This window comes from Cyanistes caeruleus, chromosome 1, assembly GCF_971803275.1.
Source record: "Cyanistes caeruleus chromosome 1, bCyaCae1.hap1.1, whole genome shotgun sequence".
Lineage (NCBI taxonomy): Eukaryota > Metazoa > Chordata > Aves > Passeriformes > Paridae > Cyanistes > Cyanistes caeruleus.
Window position 1 is genome coordinate 130,723,664 of NC_141701.1, and position 25,354 is coordinate 130,749,017.

General features: G+C 38.7%; 1 protein-coding gene and 1 long non-coding RNA gene across 2 annotated transcripts in view; both read left to right on the forward strand.

The window, feature by feature from the left end:
• LOC147655905 (uncharacterized) overlaps positions 1 to 25,354 on the forward strand; it is a 52,064-nt gene that overhangs the window by 21,052 nt on the left and 5,658 nt on the right. The window contains exons 2-3 of the mRNA XM_086858291.1: positions 21,491 to 21,587; positions 22,636 to 22,719. Of these exons, the coding sequence (XP_086714417.1) occupies positions 21,491 to 21,587; positions 22,636 to 22,719 (181 nt within the window). The remainder of the gene's footprint in view (positions 1 to 21,490; positions 21,588 to 22,635; positions 22,720 to 25,354) is intronic.
• On the forward strand, positions 6,116 to 14,016 carry LOC147655907 (uncharacterized). Its single transcript, XR_015278202.1, has 3 exons — positions 6,116 to 6,187; positions 6,752 to 6,830; positions 10,277 to 14,016. It is a non-coding gene; the product is annotated as an uncharacterized LOC147655907 (long non-coding RNA).

Consider the following 25,354-nt stretch of genomic DNA (forward strand, 5'->3'; position numbering starts at 1 on the left):
ACACAGGATCTTACCTAGGAGGACAAACTGCCTTTTCTACCCAGAGATGTGACTGCTGACATTGTCCCTGGACCCTGACAAACATCAGCTCTGTAACTCCCACGTCTCTTAAATCAGACTGACACCTTCAGAAAGTGTTGTAGGCAGGGAACACATTTGAGGAGCCCCTTTTGTTTAATGCTGTAAGCATAGGAGTCTCCTGCCTCTAAACATAACTTATTTCTCTCTAAATATGTTGACCTTGTCTTTCCAGTTAAAGTGCCTAGTCTATGAGATGTATTTAAGATTTTCTAGAACTAAATACCATTTTTAAAGGTTTTCCATCCTTTTATGAGGAAAAGTCACAGTCAAAATCGACTTTTGTGTTTAACAAATGTTGCTGAATGGCAAGACATGGCCCAAAGGGAGTATAAGCAAAAAGATTCAAAAAAGGAGCAGTAATCTGTCTGCTTCCTGAAAAAAGGTGAATTACAAAATACAATGTTCCTGCAACATGGGAAACTTTAAAGCCTGCAATTCAGCATTGTAACTTGCTCATTTAAGTGAGTTCATACATTTATGAAATGTGTGAATTAATCCATTTTGCAGAAAACGATCTTTGAAGTGTTGACATGGATGGAACTTGGACAAAAAAAAGGAAATTTTTGAGGCCTGTCTAAAGGCCTCAAGGGGACACTTCTGCTACATTTTCTGGGATGCAAATATATGTCTCAGAACAACACAGCTAAATTTCAGTGCTGTATTTCTGAACATTTCCTAAATTTTTGACAGTAATAGTTCACACAGAAGAGTACAGTACCTAAACTGACTGATTATCTTGACAATGAAATTAATGTACTACGTATTTAAAAAAAAGCTGGATCTGAGGCTGCCTGCAGTCTTCAGCTTAGAAACACAAATGTAGACAGAAGGTTTGTAAATATATATATATATATATCAGTCTGAGAGAGAAGAGAGAGAAGAAACTGTGGGAGTTGGAAATCAAACCACATAACACCAGTTTTCCTAGGCCAAGGTGTTATAATGAATATTTGCATATTAAATTCTCAGGTTTCAGTTCTACTGTAGTGTGCTTTTCAACAGCAATCAGTACTTGAGCAATAGCCATTACAGTTATATAGAATTAGCAGAAAAGGAATAAGTTAAAATGTAACGATAAACCCCCATTATCATACAAAATATTACCAGTCCAAAAAAAATAAAATAAAGCCATTGTAAGGGTAAAGATAAGAGATAGGATTCAGAGAGTGTTCTTTATAAAGCCTCAAACTCAGAAGAAATAGAGATAAAGGGATAGCTATTTTTTCATTTATCTTAGCTTGCAGCTGGGAAGCCACTCCACATACTGTACACAGTTTGCACAGATTTACTGTCCCTTCTGTACGATGTGACACGTTTACTCAGTGCCTGCTACTAAAGGTTAATGGCCTGGTCACAATCTTCATATTAAATATGGTACAAACACTAACTTGTTATTCATGGGTCATGTGAGAGTCTCAGGGTCACCTTTTTACAGGCTTCTAAATATTGTCTTTAAATTTATGCTTGTTATGTTGCAGGTACCTGCTTCTGCTTTGCCAAAGTGTAGAGACCATGAATAAGAAGGAAATTCCACACTTTGTAAAAAAATTTGCCCTCTAAACAAAGATCAACAGCCATAAACACATTGTCCTGTTGAAAATAATTTGGAGGTATTAGAGTGTGGGGAATGTCTCTTGACCTTCCTGCCATCTTTCTTCTTTAGTATCACAAGGCAGTTGCTTGAGACACAGTCACAGCTGTTAGCTGTGATTCTTCTTCCTGTGTACTTCACACTGCCTAATACAAGCTGTTTTCCAAGCTAACACAGTGTCTGACAATCAGGATACAAACTGAAATTCAGAGACATCTACAATGCATGTCTGGCTGCAAACAATTTGTCAGACTGTAAAATACTGACATGTCAGTATTTTATGATGTCAGTGAAATACTGACTTCACAACATTTCTTGCTATGAGCAGAGCCAAAGAAGCCTCTCTGGGCTATATGCATTATTTGGGACATGGACTTACCAGTGATGAAAATCTGAAGCTTCTCTCCATGTGGTCATCAAATTCTCCCAAGTTTTTAATGCAAGACATCTGAATCATTTCCACTGCTTTTCTTCCTAGACCTTTCCATTTGCTCTACATGTTTAATCCTGCGAAAAGGAGCCTGTGACAGAGGGCTGCTGCATCTTGAAAGTGATTCACAACTACCTGTCCCTCAGTGTGACGCTCACAAAGATCTTCAGTCCCCTGCCAGCTTTCACAAAATGTGAAAAGTTCAAGACATTTGCAATCTCCACCTTATTTTAATTTTGACCAAAAAATGTTGAGAGTTTCAGGACATATGCACTTGGAAAAGTAGATGATGTTGCGTCTTGCCTCATGGAGATCCTGATTTCCAAGTCCAGGCTTTCAGGCCTTTTCAGCTCGTTTTACAGCTCCACTCTCCAATGAGTAGATTAGTGAAAGAATTAATACAAGAGGGTGAGGAGAGTTTGATTTGAGACATAAAGAGGATTCAGAGTAGCATGAAAAATAAAGGCACTTTGATAAAACCAAAATATCTACCTAAACATGTGTACCTAAGAATGTGTGACTTCAGGTTTTTAGGAAGAAATTTAGTCTTTTATTAGATCAATACATACAACCAGCAAAATCCAACCTGTTTGGGGCACACTTTTATAGGTCTGAAATATAAGCAGTAATTGAGTACCTGCTGGGAATGATTACGTCTGCTTTAATTGACAGTATCCAATTTTAATCAAGGAGAATTTTGGTGCCTTAGTTAAGAAGGGAAGAAGGAACTGTGTGATTTTCCTTACTTTGTAAGATATTCCAAACAGTGGCAGAATTTACTGGAGTAGAAGTCAGACAGAAGTCAGCAGAAGACAACAGTTCCGTCTGCTACAAAGCTTCTAATTTTTCCATATCTATTAGTCTAACAAACTCTACAAATCCTAGTCCATTGTAGGAGTACAATACAATGAAGGATATAACCAAAATAAGGTCACAATTTAACAGGGACATTTCTCCAGTTTGTCACACCCCTTGAAATTAATGATACTCAGCCCTTGTATCTCACTGCTTATCTCTGAAATAACTAAATTAGATACTGTTTAGAGTAATAGTTGCTGAAGTATTTGAACTCAAGATGGACAGATTGTAGGTTTAAATAGAATCTGAAATTCAAAAGCCACTGTAGCTTTGCAAAGGAACAGTTGAAATAATGCACTGAGGACATGCTCTAGTTATTCAAGACACAGTGTTTGAGCATGATTAGGTACCTGAGACAACACAGGTCACCTATGGTGACCAAGGCAGTAGTTTCGGGATCTTGTTTCAAGGCTATAATAGTCTGCAGAAAAATAGTGAGGATACAGACCTAAGGTTATTATTAATTATGGGGCAAACTTCAGGCAGAAGAAGCAAACTCCTTACTAAGTCCTGGCTGGCAGCAATTACAATTCTTGCCCACTCAAACAATATATTCCTTCTGGGTGATCTGACCCTGTGTCTTGTATGTTTGCTTTTAATATTTCACTAGAGTAGAAGCTCCTTGTTCATCCACCTAGGCCTCCTGACTTCACTGCTTGATTTCCTGCTCATTGGGACAGACAGTTCCTGAGCTGTGAAGAGGCATCTTTCAAAATCAACCATCTGTTCTGAACCCCTCATCTTTTTGAGGTTGTTTGTCATGGTGTTTTGAGAATATTAATGAAATCTGCTGTCCTTAAATACAGAGTGGTGATGCTATTTTTTCCTTTTGTTCTCTGCTCTGAGGATCCTGAACTCCATCATTTCATGGCCACTGCAGCTAAGGCCACCCCCAGCCTCCACATCTGTAACTACTTACTCCTTATTTATGAGGTTGAGCAGAGCATCTCCACTAACCAGCTTCTTAATAACCTATGTCTGGAAGATCCCATCAACACTATCCAGAGACCTCCTGAACTGCCTGTGTCCTGCTGTGCTGACCTTTCAGATGACATTGGAGTGGTTAAAACTTCCCACAAGAATCAGGGCCTGAGAACAAAAGTTTCCTCTAGCTGTCTGAAAAAGTCCTTACCTACTTATTCCTGATGGGGAGGTCTGTGACAGATGCTGCAACGATGGCATCGCTCTCATTTGGTTCATCACCAGTCCCAAGGCAGAGTGCCCTGTGTCCTCTCTGCTCTGTCACGTACAGTGCACCTTGCCCTGTTCACCACACTGTTCTGTCCTTTCTAAAGGAGCTGTACTCACTCATGCCAGCACTCTGGTCATGTGAGATGTCTCACAGCATCTCTGTGATCCCAATGAGATCCCTGCCCTGTAACTCCATGTAGAAATCCTCCTATCCATTGCACATGCATCCTTCGGTTCCAAAAGTCACAAGTTCCCAGCCTTCACTGTCAAAGAAGTCTCTATTTTCCAACATGATATGATAAGCACAGGTTTTGCCTGCCCCTCTTTCAGTTTGGGGCTTGAGCTGGTGAATCTGCAGTGTTTCAGAGAAGAGCTGACCTTCTTATTGGCATCTCTGATGCTGCATAACCTGCTGAGCTCCTGAAACTCTTGGTGCAGCTCCTGAACAGACCCTTGCCCAGCACACTCCTCATGCAGGCAAGGAGCCCATTTCCCCAGTTCTGGTGGGAGGCTAAAGACAGGAGTGTGCAGAAGAGTGCAAACCTGTGCTCCAGCCCTCTGCAACTTGAAGGGAGCAGAGCCTGCATCCCAAGAGCAAAAGCATATTTTCAGCCTCAGGCTGGAAGAGATAAAAAGAAAATTGCTGCTACTCATAAAAGGATTGTGATTTGATACTAACCACAAGGAGTTTTGGTTTTTAATTCTACTTTTTATATGTGATGGAAAATCAGCAACTAACTAAAAAAGTCAAGCAGGCTCAGATTAAAACCCAGGGTTCAGTCTGACCCTGGGAAGGGAATCAAGTTTAAAATAGATCTAATGTACCATGTGTACTGATTCTTCCTCTCTCTCTCTGAGAATTTAAAGGACTGTTGTCAAAACCATAAAAATTAGATTGCAAGTATATTTTTTGACCTAGAACTAAAATACTACCAAAGAAAAACAATTAGTCCAGCTTAGTGAGCTGACCCAACTACACCCATACAGAGCTACAAGAAAGCCAGTGAGAGTGACTTTGAATCTGCTTAAGAGTGCTGCCTTAGTACCTAGCGTAAGAGGCAATCTATTTCAGCTGCAGAAGGAAAAATGTTTCTAACAGCAGACAAAATAGAAGCTAGTCTAGTGACTTTTACCATAATAAAATTAAACAATAACAACAAAATTCTCAAGGGACAGCTGGTAATTAGAAAGTCTCCAAAACTGGTTCATTAAGCCATTTGCTGCCCAAGTACAAATTCTGAACAGAGAAAAAGTAATTACAGTCTGTATTTTAAATGTTATTACATGTTTTAACTGTCATTATGACCGTCTGAAAGAGATAATGGTCTTAGAATCAGTGCCTGCATCTCTGTGGGAAAAACAGGCTGGGACAGGGCTCATTATACTGTAAGTGGAATGGCCATTTGTTAGCTATCGATTGCAATTCTAGCTGTTTGAAGACTGCTGTGCTGTCAGATGCAGCATGGATTTCATAGCCTCCCTAACAGCTCTTGACAGTTACTGGATATGGAATTCCCACCACAAAAGCCATGTGGAATGTGGGGGACAGTCGCACGATAAGAGATAAATGCACATCTCAGGGAATGAAGGCCATAGCAATATGGCTTTTTTGGAGGACTTGGCCAGGCAGAAATAGATCCACCCTTAACAAGCTCTCTGTAGACACACACAAATATGTGTGTGTGTACACACATAAATATAAAATGCATAGTTATACACATATTTATAATAATATGCGTGAACATGGGCACATATAAGTAAATCAATATGTAAACTTTTGTGCATATATGCACATGTATTCATGCTTATGTTTGTTGGCATTTTGCATTCCAAATTGATGCTTGGAATTTTTTTTTCTAATTTTATCTGAGAACAACATTTAACAAAATTGTTCCTCTGTTGCCTCACAGTGCTGACAAAGCTTCCTCTTACTGATGTTTTTCCAGCATCATAATTAAAATGTTACAGTCTTGAAGAACATGCTCAGAGTGCCTGGCAAATTATCTGGCTTCCTCTGAAGCATTCAGCATTCTAGAGTAAGTGGACAGAAAATTTGAATTCTATGCTGTGAAGCTGATTTATAAGGAAATGTTAAAAGGAAGAAGTTTTAATCCTGTCAGTAGAAGTCAGGGGTGTGAATAAAAAGAAAGGACTGATCTAGAGTTAAATGTCCTGGTTCCCAGCTCAAGCCAGTTGTAAGGGCAGAAGTACAGAGCAGCCACAGCTGTTTCAGAGGGGTCTGCACATGCCATGTTGGCTCACTGTGGCAAGGCCTTCATAAATTTCTGTACGTTTGTTTTAGCTTGAAAGGCTGCATAAACTCTGCTGAGTGGATTCAGCTGTGGGATGGCATGGGATGGGGTGGGATGGGATGGGATGGGATGGGATGGGATGGGATGGGATGGGATGGTGAGAGCTGCAGTGTTATGAACCATTCCAACCTACCATTTTCCACAAAATGTGGAGCTTTCATCATCAGTGTCTTTTCCAGTGTGGCACAAAACCATAACATTTTCTTTAATCTGTAGATAATGTAAGCATGTTAGATAATAAAATGAATGGACAGTAACAGCCTTCATGTGAATTATAAACATTCCTAGGAATGGTTAATGCTGTCATGCTTAAGGGATGCTGAGATGTAGATGAAGCAAGTTTTAGCCTTTGCTTGGACTGCTGTAGGTGAGTGTGAGGATTCTGTGTCCTAAATGATTGTCCTTGCTTCTAGATAATCATCTGTTCTGGGAGGGAAAAATCTGTTCCATAATTTGCCCGGGAGAAAACACAAAAAGCTTTGGAAAAAAAAATCTGTAAAAAGTGCCAGTTAAGTGACATCAATGTGTTGGTTTTCAACCATCCAATGTCCTGAGGAGGTTTTCTGAATAGTTTCTGCCTTCTGAGAAAGCAGGACATGATGATGCCCTCACTCCTACCAGGAAATGTATGCCTGAATGGCATGATCGAGCTAAAAATTCAAAACTTTAAGCCTTTCACAAGCCAGGTACATTGACTGTGGTGAAAATTAATGTGTGTATATGAAATAAGACCTAAGCATCTTTTTAAAGCTCAGCAGTGGGTATCAGGAAACCAAAGTGAAATGAGAGAAAAAGAGTTCTCAGTGATGTATGTGCCAGCGTAGAGACTGATTGGTCAAGTACTTTCCACCAAAATTCCTTCTGCTTGGAAATGGTGGGAAGAGGAAACAAAGGCCAGTCCCAATAAACCAAAATTTGCTGTTGAATTAGAAAATACTTCAATTTTGAAATGAAGTTTTAGTACTTTATGGGAGCATTTGCTGATTGCCACAGATCCCCTCACATTTTTTTTTGAACTGACACTTACAGACACCTCAGACAACACATAACAGCTCTGTATTCAGGTTCTGTATAAATCCCATGACATTTATCCATTTTGTTTATCAACAGTTAGATTTAAGTGGTGCTAGAAGGCTAAAAGCATATAATGGAGGATGTATCACAAGAGTTCAAAGCCTTGAAATCATGGGATTTGAGCAGTTTCTTCACAACCTGTGCTTCAGGTTGTGAACAATTTTCAAAAAACATCTCAGTCTGCACTTGGTGAAAACTCTCTTCCTGACCCTAAATCAGAGTGATTAGTTCACCTGCCTTGATTTAAAGTAATTTTTGTTAATTTCCATCTGTTATGAATTTTGTCAATTGTTAGCTATAGAGGGTGAAGATTTCCCAGGCAAGCAAAGAGTCAAGTAGACATTGCTCAGGAAACTCTAATGTGAGTGTGGTGTTAGTCAATAGTTGTTATATTTTATATTATCTGCCTTTGTAGTCTAAACAGGAATTCATATTTTGAGGGTTGCAAACAAATGTGTATGGTGAATTAAATTTTCTCTGGGTAGTTTTCAATCAATTTGAAAAAAGAGAGGCAGAATTATCACTGTTCTGACCAAGGCCCATTAGCTCTCATTGAGGTTTTCCCTTATTCTGCTTCTCTATTTTTTAATCTTTACTTTCAAGACAAGAGTGACGGCTTGTTTGATGCTGCCCCCACTTTCATTTCCACCCTTTCTCCCAGTCCCAAGTGTTACCTGTTTCATTTGAGTGCTCCTTGGCTGCATCTGTTTTTCAGGTGAATACCTTTAAGCCCTTTGTTCTCTCCTGTTCCTTTCGGGCACTGGAAGTAGGCATACAGTTCTATGTAGTGAGGAAAACAATTACAAAATACTGGGTGACAAGGTGACTGGCTACTGTATTTTTACTGGTATCAACCATGAGTGAACTGCTGCTGGAATTTGCTGCTGGTTACTCATGGGCAGCACAGTTGCTCATCAGAGAGGTGAGCAAGCAGACAAGGATGAGCAGTGACAGAGGGAATGTGGTGAATGTGTATGAAGTTGTTTAACATTGTATTCCCTGCAACTGCCCACTCTATTCTTCCACCTAAAGTAGTGCTATTCCAGCAGACCTAGCAAGAAGAAACTGTCTCTCTCCTTGACACTTCTGTAGTCCAGTCAGTTATCCTTCGTAGCCTTTTTAGCTCATCATTTTCCCTACTGGGACAAACCCCCTGTAAAGGAAATGTAAGTGAACACAGATGTAAATCCTGTCTGCAGCCTGCCCCAGGGGTCAGCAACCAGCTTTTGGCAGAGGTGAGGCAGGAGTCTAAGGATGGGAGCATCGAAGAGTATATCAGCCTATTTGCAAAAAAATGCCTGTATCGTTCCAGAGTAGGTTTCCTTGAGGTCAATGCCTTTTTTTTTTTTATAATAACTCTACATAGGTTTTCCTTAGTCTCATTTGAATTGTGTTACCAGCATATCAAGAGCAGTAGCATGTGCTTGTTATTAAAATCACATAATGCATACCAGAATCATTATTACTTGAGCTAAACAGTGATTTATCTAGCAGTTTCTAGGAAAATGTTTTTCAGTATTGCATGCTGTTAGGAAAACATGCCTCATTCTCCCTGGAATTAATTCAAAATCTTCTGGTACCTATAAAGACATCATATTTTTTCTGTATTTTCCTATTTTCCTTCAGAACTTCCAGTGTTGTGTGTGTTACAATGACAGAAGGTTTAACAGAATCTCTTTAGTGATGCTTCCTATTAAAGACTGTTCAGTATAAAAATATCTGTCTCATTTAGAATAAATTGCAGATACAAAGATGAAGCCTATATCCAGTCAATCCAAAAATTAATATTTAGCATGCAGTGTTTTTGACTTGGTAACCTGATATTAGAATAATTATTTATTAATCTACCATCACTCTCATATCTTTCTTTTCCTGTTTTTCCCTTCATGTACTCTGCAACTAAACATAACATGTCTATACTTACATAATCTTCTCCTTCCCTCCTCCCTTGAGAAAACAATAAAATGATGTTTTTTTACAAAGGCTAAGGATATTAAATGGCTGTTGGCAGAAATTGTCTGAGGATCTCTTCCTCTGCATTGAAACCTAATGAGAGTTCTGCAGACAGGAAATTTCTCAGGTTTCAACCTCTTTAGTTGTTCGAAAGGAAGTGGTTCTAGAGCAGACAAGATGCAAAGTATTGTCTTCAGGCCATATTGCCATTGAGGAATGAAAAAAAGATGTGCTTAGCTGTAGATTTTTGGTTGCAAATCTTCAATGCATGAAGGGAAAAAAATTCACAAAGAAAATTGTTCCTTCCAAAACAAGCCAAAGCTGCAATTTTTTTCTGAGAAAGGGCTGATTTCTGGGATAAAGAAATATTCCAGTTCAGTGAGTAAAATTTGTATCAAAGGCTTGTGGCTTGGTTAACATACAGGATTTAGCTGTGGGACAAAGAACACTGCATCATGAGAACCGGAAATTTTTCTCTACATGATCTAATGTCTTGCAAAAACATTTCATTAAAAGTAGAAAGGGAATAGGTTATTGCTCTGAATTAAATGTTCTGTTTATGCTGGCATTAGGATAATTTAGGAATAGGTGCAAAAAATCCATAGACTCTTATCTAAATATGTACATTTCTGTGGTTCTTCTCTGCATGAAATTATTGATAAACAGAATCATACCCTGAGGATGGCTGTCTGTTACATAAAAGCTGAATGAGTACTTCATAAGGCCTTGGCTTCGGTTTTACAAAATCCATGTTAGAATTAATTGCATTAATTGCTAAACCAACAGACTGATAGCTCCTTGATGACCACAAAGGCAGTTTTCTAGTCCTACAGCTGATCACAACTGATCCATTGAGGTAAGTCAAGAACAAAAGCATCTCAAATTCCAGCAGCAAACCATTCTAAGAATAATTTCTTTATGCCACTGCTTTCCTACATGTGTCAAGTAAATATTAACTGCCCTTGATGCTGCTGCTAATGAATAAAGTGGAGTTTTCAAGGCATCCCTGGGGAAGGGAGCCCACGAGTTCTTTTCTCCCTTTGGCTAATAAATCTATAGATGCTGACTTTAATAAATAGGTAAATAAATAAATAAGTAAAGAGTAGCAGCAGCAGGATCCTAGATGGTTCTGCACAAGTGATTTGACCTGACATTTGGTAGCTTGTGTAGTCTCTTTTAGCTCAGTGACCTTTGCTGGAAAAATGAAGTACTGTAGGTGGGATCTGATCCAATACCCACTGAGGGCAAATTAGAGCTTTTCTTTTACTTCATCTATATTTTGACTGAGACCACATCAAGAGATGTAAATGGGAGAGCAGAATTTTATGTCAGCCTGACTTTATGAAGTGCATGACAGCCCAGAGAGATAAGACTGTCTCCAAAAGAACCTGACTTTAAATAATCTATTACAGCTAATGTCAGAGAGGGGAACATCTTTGAGAAAGATCACATAGAGGAGGAATCAGTATGTTCTCTGTGGATGTGCACTGTGAATCAACAAAATAAGCAGAAGAGAGATTGGTCTAAGTTAGCAAACTTAAGTTTAATTTTTCCTGTCTGGAAAGGAAAATCTTTACAATTCTCAAGATCCAGACCCATAAATCACTGAATTGTGAGGGCTGATTTCTTCTTAATGACTAAATAAGGGTGTATTACTATGCTTAGTGTACTATGTAGTATGTTAGCATCCATGGTTAGTTTCACCCACTCTATATACTAGTCCATTAAAGTAAGGATAAGGTGCAAATGGAAGTCATCATTCTCTGTTTCAAATGTGTAATTCAGCAAAGTGAGAGACAGCTGATCTGGCTTTTGTGTCTTGACAAATAATTGTTCCCGTGAGACAAGTGAACTGAGCGTGCAGTACTTCTCATAATTAAACAGCCCATGTCTGACATGATGGACAGCTGGAAATGATGCTTTGTTTTCTACATCTTGCGTATACAGTTCTGTGTACTGCTCTTACTTGCTGTTTTATAGAGAGGATCCCTGGGGATTCTCTTCTGTCTCTTACAACTCAGCAACCCAGTGCTTTATGTACATCTCTGACTGCCTGTAAGTCCTTCAAATTAATCTGAAAAAATGCAGGGTCTGTAATTTACTTCAAAAGATTTTAAATCACTTTGACATCTCTGACATCTTTAACTACCAAAAGATGCAGACACTTTTACCATTGCTCCAAAGACCAAGTGACAATAATAGCCTTTGATGACTGGGTGCTGGTGACCCAGTCCTGCCTGGTATTGATGAGTGGTGTGCACTCTTCTAAATACTCTAAATTTCCATGGAAACAAAAGAGAATTAAAGGATTAAGGCCTATGTAATTTACATTTCCTTGTATTCATTAAAGGAAAAACATTATTTTAAAATAAACTGAAAACATTTGTTGATTGCAATAAGTTTTTAGCTTTATGTATTACAGGCATCAATAGTACATCCTCATGCAAATCCTGAATTCAAACCTCGTAATAATGTCTTGTTTAAATTGTCTGGAATGAAAAGTTTGTCTGAGTTGTAGTTGCTGAATCCTTCTCTGTCCATGTGATATCATTCAAACCCTACTTTAAATGATCCTGCTTGTCCTGTTATTTTAAGCTCTGTTTCTGCAGAGCACTTAATGAGAAGTAAAAAAACAGTTCTGGAGTTAAAAAATTAAAAAACCCTGCTTTATCACCAGTAACACATTGGAGGGAGGTATGAACCTAGACTGGCATCCTCAAATACCTGGCACATTACTGCATTTTGCATATTCAATGCAATAAGCTTCATAGAATTGAACTGCCTGTGTCGGAATAGACCTCAAAAGATCATCTGGTTCAGTCTTTCCTGGGAAAGGGAGACCACATGAGGTTTTCTGGTATCCTGTATAGCTGCATCTTGAAAACCCACAGGGGTGGGAACTCTACCCCATCCCTGGGGAAGCTGCACCAGTGATCAAGTGTTCTCATGGCAAAAAGTACTCATACATTAAGATGAAACCTCTTCTGGTGCAACTTGTACTTACTCCTTGTCCTCTCCATGTGGTTCCTCATAAAGATAAAGCATTTGTCTTCTCTAGAGCTGCCCTTTAGGTACCAGAAAACTTCACTTCCTCAGGGAGAAAAGACTGAATGCCTTCAGTGTTTCCTCAGGTTCCCCATTCCTTTGATCACCCACCCCTTGCATCACCTTTGGTTCATTTGGGCCTTATCCTGTCAGTCTGCATCTTTCTTGAATTTTGGGGACCAGAAATGGACACAGTACTCTAGGCACACCTAACAAACGTTGGGTAGAGTAGGGGTTTCACATTTCTATCCTTGCTGGTAGCCCTCCTGCAGGTGCAGCCCAGAAGCCACTTTGCCTTTGTTGCTGCAGTGGTGGCCTACTTGCTCACATTCAGCTTGTTGTCCACCAGCACCCACAGGTCTCCTTCAGCGAGGCTGAACCACACAGATCCTAACCTGTACTGAGATCTTTGCTTATTTTGTCCCAAGTTCAGGACATAGCACTTGTTTTTCTTTTGAAACTCCATACTGTTGTTGCTAGCCCACTATTCTACCTGCCCAGGTAATTTTATTCAGCAATAAACTCCTTTTTCACCAGGCTGCAGGTGAGTTGCTTTTATAAAAACATTCACATATTTTATGAGAGCAGAAAAATGCACCCTATTATCTACTGCATGAATCCTTCCATTTGTCTTTGCAATGCACTCAGAGCTCCAGGGCATGGTTTTGATAAATAATTTAAGGCTAATCCTGGAAATGCTTTGTGTATGGAGCTGCCATTGAAATCGATGGCTGTTCTGAGCATGGAGAACTTGCCCTAGTGGGCCCTTAATCTTGCAGTAAACCAGAGAGGCATTTGTTTTTCAATGGAGTGCTTGGTGGAATAATGAGAGCATGTGTATTGAGATTTTATTTTTCATCATTCTTTGCAACTAGGTAGGACACTGTAATGTTTATATTCATCATCTATGCAATATAAGGAAACAGTAGTGGATTTCTGGAGATATTGTTTTCTTTAGTTTATAAACAAGTCACTGTTGAGTATCAATGGTTACCAATTTTTCATCAATCAGAACATGAAAGACACACCTCAGCAGTCATTAAAATGTTTATAATCATCATAACATTACCCTGTTTCTATGAGTCTGCTTACATGAATATAAGTAATCAGAATAACTCTGATTTTCTCTCTCAGTAAAAATGTCAGAAATAAAACTGCAAGCAATCCAAGGCCAGGTCATAAGTATAAATGACTAAGGTAACTAATAAAAACCAACTGTGAAGGATATCATAATAACATATAAGATAAAGCTTATTGAGAAACAATAGTATTCCAAAAATTCTGTATGAAAAAAACCTTCTTTGCATTGCCAATGTCTCAATAATTTCTTTGAAATTTATAGCTGTTTTATCATCATTATTATAAGATTTTTTAAAAACAAAATGGTAATTCAGCTTAAAGGTCAGGAACCGTAAATAGATAAAACCTTCCTTTAGATGTATTGTCGGCATATAAAATAAAGTTTTTAGTTCTCTTTGGAATGAAAGTTTCAGTTAATCTCTCATTTTTTAATGCTGTTATTTACAAAGCAAAAGGTTCTGTGTGTCTCAGTGGGCTAAAGTGGATTATTAAAAAGCCAGATATATCCTATCCTAAATTGTAGTGCTGATTTACTTGCTCTTTTTTAAAATGTGCTGTGAAAAGTTCTCCATATTTTATTTTTCTCATCAGAGAAAAGCTGCACTGATAATTTGGGCCCAGCCCCAGTGTTGAGGACCTATGGATCTCTGCCAAGTCCAGCCTTCCCCCTAGCAGACCTGCGTGCCTGTGTCACATAAGGCAGATCTGTGTCCATGGGGACTCGCTGCTTCTAAGCAGCTTAAAGTGAGGGGCCAGAGGCTGAAATTTGGCTTTTATTTGTTTGTTTGAGACCCACATTTGCACCCACTTAGAACATCCTTGTTCCCTGCTCTGGTTCTGCCTGACATGAACCAGAGATCTGATCCCAGAGATGTGTCCTGACCTTCTGCCCCGCACCTGGACAGTGCAGCAGCAAAGTCACCCCAGCTTCTCTCTTTACTAAGGGAAAAAATGGAATAGGTACATGAGTATCTGAATTCTGAGTTGTAAGCTGTCTGGTTAATAGTCTTTTTAAAACTCATTTTACCTATTTTATCTTCCTTTCCCCTTCTTTTCTCAGAGAGTGGTGGAAAAACTTGGCAGGGTATGAAATACTGTAGAATTAAATACTATGATATATACATGAATTTGTGTATGCATTCCCTCTTTTTAAATCTCTGAAACATTAAAATGTTTCTGGTCAGTAAATATTGATAAAACTGTATTTCTAATATGTGGATACAATTTTGGTTGGACAAATTAAATAAAATCCTCCTGTGTGAATAAAATTTCTCTTCATGGAACACAGTATTTGAAGTTAACTATATTTGCTAAAAAATTTTGTTAGCTTTTATTTAAAGTTTCAATATTTGCATGATTTTCATGGGCTTATCATTTTCTCACACCTTTTTGTTCTCAAATTGCAAGCTTTGCCCAGTTACGTTTTGCTTGGCCTTATTTTTAGCACATCCCTTGTCCTGGATCACAAATACTCAGGCTAAAATCCTTGAGGCAGTGTGGGAGAGAAGAGAAAGCTGGCTGGGGAAAAGGAGCCTCATAGTTTTCTTACTACCAGCATTTCCAAACCTTTTCATCACATTTTCAATGGAAAGCATCATATCCTTTTGTTATATTAAAAAACCCAAAACCACAGGAGCAGGAAACAAAGATAAATTAAGACCAATTGTCTTGTCCTAAGAACATACTGGCATATCCATGTTCCATGGTACCAGCTCTATAATTGCACTCTGGGTTGTGCCAACCTACCCAGCTCTCCTAATTTTACACCTGGCATATCTGGCCAATGATGGGTGTCTTCAGATGAGACTCTTCAGAGACAGAACAGAAATTCAGTCTCTATGCCCATTGGTACTGAGGCTGTCCTGCACCAATTGTCCACAGGAGTGCTGCTTCATCCCAGATGTGTAAAGGGCATGGCATGTACTGTAGCTGTCACCTTAAACTGCATTTGGTTGGAAAAAGCTATAAACAGAAATCAGCCCTTTCATTCAGAAGGAAATGTCTGCTATTTATCTTGTTTTGATAAGAGGGGGGAAAAAAAAAGAAGAAAAAAAAAGAACCACAAAATTTTTAGAATTTTATTAATGTTTAAAAAAAAATAATGGTACATTGTGCTTATAATGTTACCTTTAAAATTCTGCATTTTAAAATCCCAGGACATAAAATTTATGTTTGGCTGATGATTACCAAACAGCCTTATTCATGCAGCTGAACATCTAAATTGAAAACCACCATGCCTGAATTTGACCTCCTGGCATTTGAAGGTGGATATCTGGATGCTTTTAGTTCCTCTAAAGTAATGGAGGTGAGCAATAATGTGAATACTAGCCCGTGTCATGCTCTTGGATCAAAAGGGAGGAAAATATTGCATCATGAAATGTAGCGCTCAAGCAGAAAGACAGGTTTGCATTATCAGCCCTGCAACCTCCACAAAGCAGTATGGAATTTAATTCTGAAATGATTCATACCTATTGTACCCAAGCTTAATAAGAGCAAGTGTTTTTATCAGCCCTTAAGAAAGACACAGAAATACTGGAGAACACTCAGTAAATAGTCAGGTAAATAAAGGATTCAGGAGCAGTGAAATAAACCTTGTGATGGCTTGTGGAGTTTACAGAGTTCAGACCAGTTTGCCAAAAAGGTACTGGAAACTGGCTGCAGGGGACTGGTGCTTACATATAGTTGCAGCACAGGGAAAATAAATTTGAAGTGAAAAAGAGAATTTTCAGCTGACTGCAGGAGGATATGACTGATTTCAGTGGCTGAAAATATAAATTTCAGTAATCACATTTTGAAATATGATATGAAATACAACTAAAAATGAATGCATTTTTAAACTTTGTTTTCTTCCACTGCTTTAATCCAGATTATTTAAAAAAAAAAAAATCTACAGCCTGTACACACAGAAAGTGATGCTCTCATTTGTTCTTATCTGGGTCCACAAGTACAGCTGGTAGCACTACTCTGGTTTATGAAAATCCATCAGCTTGTAGTTTATTTCAGAAATATGAACCATGGTTTTTCTATAGCTAAATTCCATTTCTTGATTAGTAGAGGTTAACTGGATCAAGACTGCAAAAATGGGAAGCTTTCAATTTGCTTTACCTTGTCTTCTAAAGATGCCTTAATCTGTGGATTTCTATACTGAGATTTATTTCCAGTAGGCCAATTCATCATCCATTTTTTTTTTAATCATCTTTTTAAAAGTGAATGCAATAGAGCTACCTAATAGCAAAGACTAAAATTAATAAAGATATTTTGCATCTGGTCTATGAGAAATAATTATCTATTTAAAGAAAATAAACTAAATTGAATAAAAGATGCTGCCTAAACTGTGGGAAAGCAATAAATATCGGCTAGAAGCTACAGATAATGGTATCATACTTTCATCTATTGCCTTCCGTTATAAAGTATATCTAGAATTTTATAAACTGGGGTTTTTTTGCAGAACATAATTTATTATATATATATATATATATATATATATATATATATATATATATATATATATAAATTTTTTTTTTTTTGTGCCTAAGCGCATAGGGAATTCAAATAGTGTGTTCTAGTTTGATCAACTGCCTCATCTTTAGCTGGCTTTAACAGTGATGCAATTGCTTCTCCACTGGCCCTGCTTCCCCAACTTCGAGGGAGGAGCAGCAGGACAATGGTTCAGCTCTTGCTCTTCCTAGCTCTTTCTGGTAAGACCTATCACCTGCTTATGAACTCTACCAGTTAATGTCAGACCATCACTAAGCAGCTATTTGGGCTGTAGTTGTGCTCCCTTGCAGACTAGTATCAGTCCCTTTCAAACATTCAGCCTCTAAAGGCAATGACCAAGCAAGCCTGCAGGTCACTTACTAGATACAACCAACCTCAGAGACACTCATATCCCACAGCTCAGGTTTTGCTCTCAATAGTAGAGCTTGTGCTGCAGCTCCCTCCATCTTTTTGAGTCTCCTGTGTCACAGGTCAGCCTCCACCAAAACACTGTAGTGCAGTTTGAGCTGGATTTCAGCATACTCCTCCAAAAGACAAGTGCCAAGCTTTTCCTGCATTGTCCAAGAGTTCTCTGCACCTTCCAATCTCAAGCTTTGCTGAGCCTCTCATTCCTTAGGTACTTCTGAGACAACAGCAGAGGCTCCCTTACTGCTTATATCTATACAAAGTGTCTTCTAGAATAATTTCTGACTCCCTTACTGTCGTCCTCATAGCAATCTGTCATGTTCTCAGCTGATGCTGCCCTTCTCACACCTCTTGCAAGGTCTTGTGGGAGGGGATATAGGTGCTAATTATACAGCAAGGACAGCATGCACATTTAATGTCACATAAAATAATCCAAACCAGCAGAACTCCTCTAATAAAACTATTGTCTGGTGCTCCTGAAAACAGGCCATTTGTCTCTTTGCTCTGTGCTGGTTTCTCAGCTTATACATGTGTACCAGGTCAGCTCAGGCTGTTGTGCTGCAGGAGCACTGTATTTATCCTAATCACTGAGCAGCAGTGTTACATGCATCTTCTTTTGCTGGTGTGCTGCTGCCCAGCAGGAGAGTCAGGCTGCTGCTTCTAAAAAATGGGGAGCAAAACAGACACCAGCTGGCAGAGATGGAGGAGGCAAAACCTGTGGAATGCCACCTTACCCTGCTGGGATGACAGTAGGAAAGGAAGGAATTAAAGTGGAATGCTGGGATGACAAAGGGGAAGGCAGGAGACTAATGAGATTTGGGAAAAGGAGGAATGGAAAAGGTGTTTGGGGAAGACAGGAAGGCAAGAGAAATATATAGAATTTATTAGGACTTATTGCATTATTAGAGAATAGAGAAATGGCAAACAGGACAAAATTACAGATCAAAGAAAAACATTACAATGTGGAAAAAGGAAAAAATGGAGAAATAGGGCAAATTACTAAGGGAGACTAGAATTACTCAGTTTCACTTTAGTCATCAGTCAGTTTGTGTTTTTTCTGTGGTCCTGTTGATGTAATTTCTTCTCAGACTTAGTGTCTCTTACTGCAGTAACAATGGTTAGATTTGGAAAGTATTTATTTGGCAAGAATTTAATAAGCTGTTTACTAACTGCATCAGACAGGATTGATGAAGAACAGCTTTCTCCAGAACAATAGTTCTTTTGAAATCCAATATTTCATTGAACTTTCTGTGATGGGAGCATGGGAATGTCTAATGTTTCTCTTTTACAGTGTTGAAATATTTATATCAATTTGATTTGACTTAGTAAACATAATATAGTCTCTTTAACATTTTAATATAAGTGTTTAAGTGAATTAAGCCAGAATACTGAAATCTGAGATACTTTGACAATTTTGAAATGAAAGGTTTTATTAATTATTTGAATTGTTCTGAGATGTTTGTCTTCAGTTTTTTTAATGAACACTATGAAATTTCAGAATTCCTTGTGGAATGAAAGAACTGATTCCAAGTCATGTACAGAAATAACTTCTAATACTTTCTTAGCTAGTTGATTTAAAAATTAATAATTCAATTTCTTAAACACTGAAGTAATAGATTGCAAATTAGAAAGAGCTGGCTACAATCCTCCAGCTCAGTCCTTTACATAATAGAATGTCACTTGAGCAATTCCTGTTTTAACAAAAGCCTAGTGCTTAGAATGTGATTTAATATAGAAAACCCACCATAAATCATGCTATATTGCCCCTTACAATTACTTTCAATGTTGCAAATTTATGCCTCATTGCCAATGCAAATCTGGTTTCCCTTAGACTCCAGCCATTGTATTTCTTTCCATTTATTTCTGTTAGGTTAAAAAAAAAAATAAAAAATTGTTCTTTTCAGTGTTATGGACTGGGATTATGTCATTATTTAACTTTCTCTGACACCATAAGTCAGCAGAGCACTTGATATCTTGGTAGCAAATATAGAGTTTGTAATAATTAATTTTACCCTTTGAACACTTATAGCTCAGGTCTGGCTCTTGCCTCCACATCAAGTTCAGGTATTGTCCAGATACCTACCTTTTGATAATTAATCAAATTCTTCACAGACATTTATTTGTTTTCAATTTTTCCTGTGTGTTATGAAATTTCAGAATTCTTTGGGAAGCAAAAGACCTAATTCCAAGTCATTTGCAGAAATATTTTTTAATAACTGTTCAGCTAATAGATATAAAAATCAATGAAAGCCTGTTTTTTTGACCACTGGAATGCTAGATGATAAGTCTGGAAGACTTGGCTACAATCCTCTGCTGAATCTTTTATATAGTGAAATATTTTCTTGTATATGAGCAGGTAATTTTATTTATCAGGAAAAAAAATCACAGAATCTCAGAATTATTAGGATTGTAAGGGACCTCTGGAGATCATCTTTTCAACATCCCTGTCAAGGTAGGGTCACCTGGAGCAGGTGACCTGGAATATGTCCAGGTGGGTTTGAATGTCTCCAGAGGGAGACTCCATGACCTCCCTGGGAAGCCTGTGGCAGTGCTTTGCCACCCCCAGTTGTTGAGGTGGAAATTCTTGTGTTTGTGTTTATGGCAATTGTATCTCATTGCTGAGCACCACTGAAAAGAACCTGGCACCACCCTCTTGATATCTTCCTTTGACATATTTCTGTGCATTGATGAGACTCCCACTCAGTCTTCTCTTCTCCAGACTTGGGCTTAGCTCCTCATAAGGAGTTTCTCCTCATAAGAGAGATGCTCCAAATCCCTCATGATCTTTGTGGCCTTTGCTGAACCTTCTCCAATAGTTCCTTGCTTTCCTGAACTGCACTTCAGGTGTGGCCTCACCTCCCTTGACCTGCTGGGCACACTCTTCCCGATGCACCCCAGGGTACCATTGGCTCTCCTGACCACAAGGATGCACTGGAGGCTTGTGATCAACTCATCACCCACCAATACTGTCAATTCCTCCTCAGCAGAGCTGTTCCAGCTCCTGCTCCAGCAGGTCAGCCCCCAACCTGTTCTGGTACTCGTGGTTATTCCTCCCCAGGTGCAGGACCCTGCACTTCCCAACTCTCCAGCCTATCAAACATGTCCTAGAGAAGCTTTCAATATCATTACTGTTCATTCTGCTAGCCAAATTTATATTCCCATCTAAACCTCCCAAAATGCACCAGCCTTTTTAACATGGAGATTTTAAGCAAAGAACCATAGATGACTAAAATTAATGTTTTAGCAGAGCCAGTAGAGAACTCAAGAGACTTGTCTTTGATTTATTGAGCGGGTAATAGATGTTTCTCATTTTACTCTGTAACATTCACAAGTTGTGGTTTAAGTCTTTGCTATGAGAACAGCAATTTGAAGGATGATGCCAAAGTGATCCAGCTTATTTTTCAAAGCTCTCTTTCCCTCTCTTGCTGCCATCTAGTTTTTAGGTTCATAAGCAGCAGAAAAACTGTTGTTCCTTGCATTAATTTTTAAAAAAACATTCTTTGTCCTCTACTGAAATAGTGAACTCTGCTTGAAATAGGTCTTCCTTTCACCTTCTAAAAAGGGCAGTGTCTGAGAAACTTTTTTATTTCAATATTTCAATTTCTGTATGAAATACATGTGCATGTTATATAAGTGTTTGAGGCTGATTTCTCATATTATAGCGTTATTTCTATTAATATGCAAACTATCATTTTGTCTTAAATAAACCAGCTATCTATATTACTTAGGTAAATTCACCAGCTGGGATTTATGCAGAATATTGAATCTGCTGAGTTTCAGTGATATGATAGGCGGTAACAGTTCTGTTAGAACATTGCAGAAAGATCACAAGGAAAGCAAGAAAGAAATGTGGAAACTGAGTTGACAAAGGATAGCCCAGTTTGTGTCAGGGTAAGAGAAAATTGTTATAAAATGATAGCTAGATCTTACTCAAGTGCTCAGATGAGTTTTGAAAGCTTTTCTTGCTTGCAGAGGCAGCAGTCCAGGGGAATGCTGCATATCACCTGCCAGCAATACAACAGGTTCTACAAGGGAAAGCTGTGGAATTTGCATGCAGCAGCAGAAAGAGGTATGTCACAAATAAATAACTGATCCTCATCTGCCATATTCCTAAGTAATGCTTGTCTGTTAATGTCCCTGTGCTTGGAGTCCACCATCCTACCATCAGTTTCCCTGAAGACTACTGTTTGCTACTGTGTTCCCTCTGCACTCAAAAGGCAGTTGTAAAGGCATCTGGGCAATTTAATTTTCACTCATTTTAGATAGTACTGGATGTGTCACTGTCCCTTTGCTGTCGAGGGATTCTAGACTTGGAGCAGATGCTTGACACTTCTGACTTTAAGTAACCTACATGGGTGTATGAATGGTGGGATTGGTTCTGCTGGTGAGAGCTAGATCCAAGTAGGAAATCATTGTTGACAGCCTGTGACAATTATATCCATGTTTCCTAATAGTAGATGATAATTTAGCCATGACACATTAAGCAGTGCAGAAGAAATGGCATACCTATGCATGCACAAGGATCCACAAAAGTAAAGTACCTCTGCATGGCTTTTTTTAACGTGGTTCCCTCAAAGTTTCTGGTTGATGCACCAGAAAACATCAAACACACCCTCTTTCTTGTGTGAAATAAAAATGAAAGAGAAGGCTAAATCTGTCTGATGCAAAACAAAAAATGGTGCACACAAAGTAATTATGGTGAGCTTGTCTTCCTTAAGGAAGATTACGCACCATGGGTCAGATTGTCAGCTGACACAGTTGGTGAAGATTCACTGAAACAGAAAGAAGACTGTATCTATAAATATTTTGCCAGTTCAGAGTAACTCTGAGATGAAAAATAATATAGCAGAGGCTATCCTTTACTAAGGATTTTTACTTTGTTCTTCTTACTCCACATACCACCTCTGGTGAACTCCAGGCACATTTAATTATCTTACCATATGTTGCCCTCCTCAATAGACATGTTTTAATAAGTTAACTCAGGACTGTTCATGAATAATTGAAGACTGGAAGGGGTAGAAGCAGAGAAGGTTGGGTTTTTCTTTTTTCTTCAAGCTGGTCCCCCAGCAGACTCAAGATTTAGTTTTTATCAGCAATGATTTCTGTTTCCTTTCTAGCTCTGTTCCTACCCCTTCCCTCAACAATCCTCTCAGTTTTAAAGTCTCTGCTGAAAACAGATTGAAGCAGGCTGCAAACAGCAGGTAACAAACTAAGATGTGTATTACAATCTAAGCTACTTCTATGCTTTTTCTTCAGTCAACAGAAGAGTTTAGGCCAAGAGCAAATGGGCTTAGGAGGCCAGTTAACCCCACCCTGCCTTGGGTGTCTAGGGCCAGTGTGATGGGCTAGGGTGAGTCTATGTCCAGTCATTAAAAGAGTCAAAGTGATCAACTTGGACAAGACAAGCTTTTCACTGAGCCATTGTGTGAGCTTTTCTCCATTAATAGCAATGAAAAGAAAGTAAAGTAGAACAGAAAATTCAGTTTAATTAAAAAAAAAATTAAAAAATCTTGAAGCCTTGAACTTTTGTAATCCTGGCCCAATATAGCTGCTGTGATGGCACATAGACTAGAACCTTAATCTGCAGGTGGGTGTGGATGAGGAGCTGACACGAAAGAATCAGTGCAATTAGAACCGCCTGCTCTAGCCTACCACTGCAGACCCACAGATATTTTGACAGGTTGTGTTTTGGAAACAAAATTTCTTGGTCAGCTAACTGACTTTTTAGCTCAAGTTTCTCTGATTGAAGAGGCCAAGAGCAGAAAACTTTGTGATTCAGTAAATATTGTGTGGAGGTACATACATCAGGCTTGCTGGGGAACTGGTCACAGCAGCAAGCCTGGCAGAGTTCAAGAAGTACTTGGACAATACCCTGGGGCACATGGTGTGACTCTTGGGGATCATGCTGTCCAGGGCTGGGAGTTGGACTTGATGATCCTTGTGGGTCCCTTTCAACACAGATTATTCTGTGATTTTGTCATCTATAGACAAAGGTGCTGCTATTTCTATTTAATTGCCACTTTTTTTGTTAATCTGGAGGATGTGTAATTGGCAGATATAGCAGAAAATAACCCTCATTCCCAAAGTGAGGATAATTTCTGTGTCCAGTGCCTGATGATTCTTGCCGCGGTAAAGGTGAGAGATTTTTGATATAAAATTTTCTTTTGGAGACTGAGGAAACATTCTACTGCTTTGAACTAAATGGAAAATAAAGATGTACCTCTAACTAGAAAAAGAATACAGTTCTTTTATCAATAACTAATCAGATTTATTTGGGAAGGAATGACAAATGAGATTTTTCTCTCAACTCTTTGAGGTCTGAGATATTTTATTTTCATTTTTATTTGCTTCCCCAGTTTGCAGTGTCAGTGGGGAGTGTGATTTGTTCTTCCCCTTTTGCTGGGTTCACATGATGCCACTCCAGTTACTAATGCCATAGTGTCAGCTCGACTCCATTCACAGCTATTGTGCATTAAACCATTTTGCCACCTGGCATCTTTCTTTCACCGCATCTATTGCTTGCAACAAAACAGTCAGATAATTTTTCTCTGTGGCTGGCACAGCAGAAGATGTGGTAGGAGCTGGTCTGACAGAGCAATGATGGATGACCATAATCTTTCCTGTCTGTATAGAAAGTGTATCACCTACCAGTTTGTTCTGTTCCTGCCAGCTAGGAAAGCAAACTAACAAAATAACCAGATGGCTCCAGCATGGCAACAAACTTCTGCACCAGCTACTAGAATAGTTTGACACCTATTTCCTGTGTGAATAAAGAGACCTGAACTTCTTTATCTAGCTAAACTAACCAGGATGTTAATTCTGTAGAGTTGCTAAGCAGGCAGGAAATGTAAAGAAACATAAGGAGTTAACTCTGCAGTACTGGACATGTCTCACATCTCCCAGTCTCATGTCATGACCAAAACCACGGTTTTAAAACAGGAAGGACACTCTTCAAACTCTTTTCTTTCCTCAAGCTCATCTCATATTCTCAACACATATAGTTTGCCTTTAGACAAATGGTTATAAGGTCACAAAGTATTTGAACCTAGAAGCAAGAATTTCTCTGAGTAGTTTCCCTAAAGCTGGCTGGGGTTTGAGAGTCACAAGATGATGAGGAAAGACAGGACAAACAACTTCAGTTGCTGGTTGCTCGTTGCCTAACGAGGCATTTAGGAAAATTATTTCAGTCCTATTCAACCCAAAACATCCTGGACTCACTGCAAGGCTCCTCAGAAGCCAGTGTGTCTACTTTGAAAAGCCCAGGGCTGATAATTTCCTTCTCACAGAGAGAGGCTTGAAACATCTCTCTTTCCCAGTTATCAAAGACCAGCTCCATATTCAAGGGACTGCAGGTCCACTGTCAATATTGCAAACTCTTATGGTTTTATCAAGAATTTTCTCATATTTAGCTGTTCTAAAAGGTTCTTTTAGAAAAAGTGGTAACATGGCAGCAGGCTTGGATTTAATTTTCAGCAGCACAGCATTTTTATTTCTTCTGACTGGGAAAAGAGCTTGAAATTGGACATTCAGAAGGACTCATGGAAAAAATCTCCTATTAGCTGTTTTAATTATTGGTATTTTAAGAACATTTCATAATGCCTTTCGTTGCTAAATGCTTCCTTTCGACAGTTCCATGTAAGGTGCAGAGCATGTGTCAGTGGTAAAGGCACTTTGCTCAGAAAAGAAATGTTTTTGTGAAAAGAGTAAATGCACAGGATGGATAAAACTCAGTGTAACTTTTTGAAATATAAACATGAAAGCATTTAGTTTGGGATGTCTTTTAAAAGTCATCCTCATGAACTTCTGAAAAAAATTGAATAAAAATCTTCTCATAAG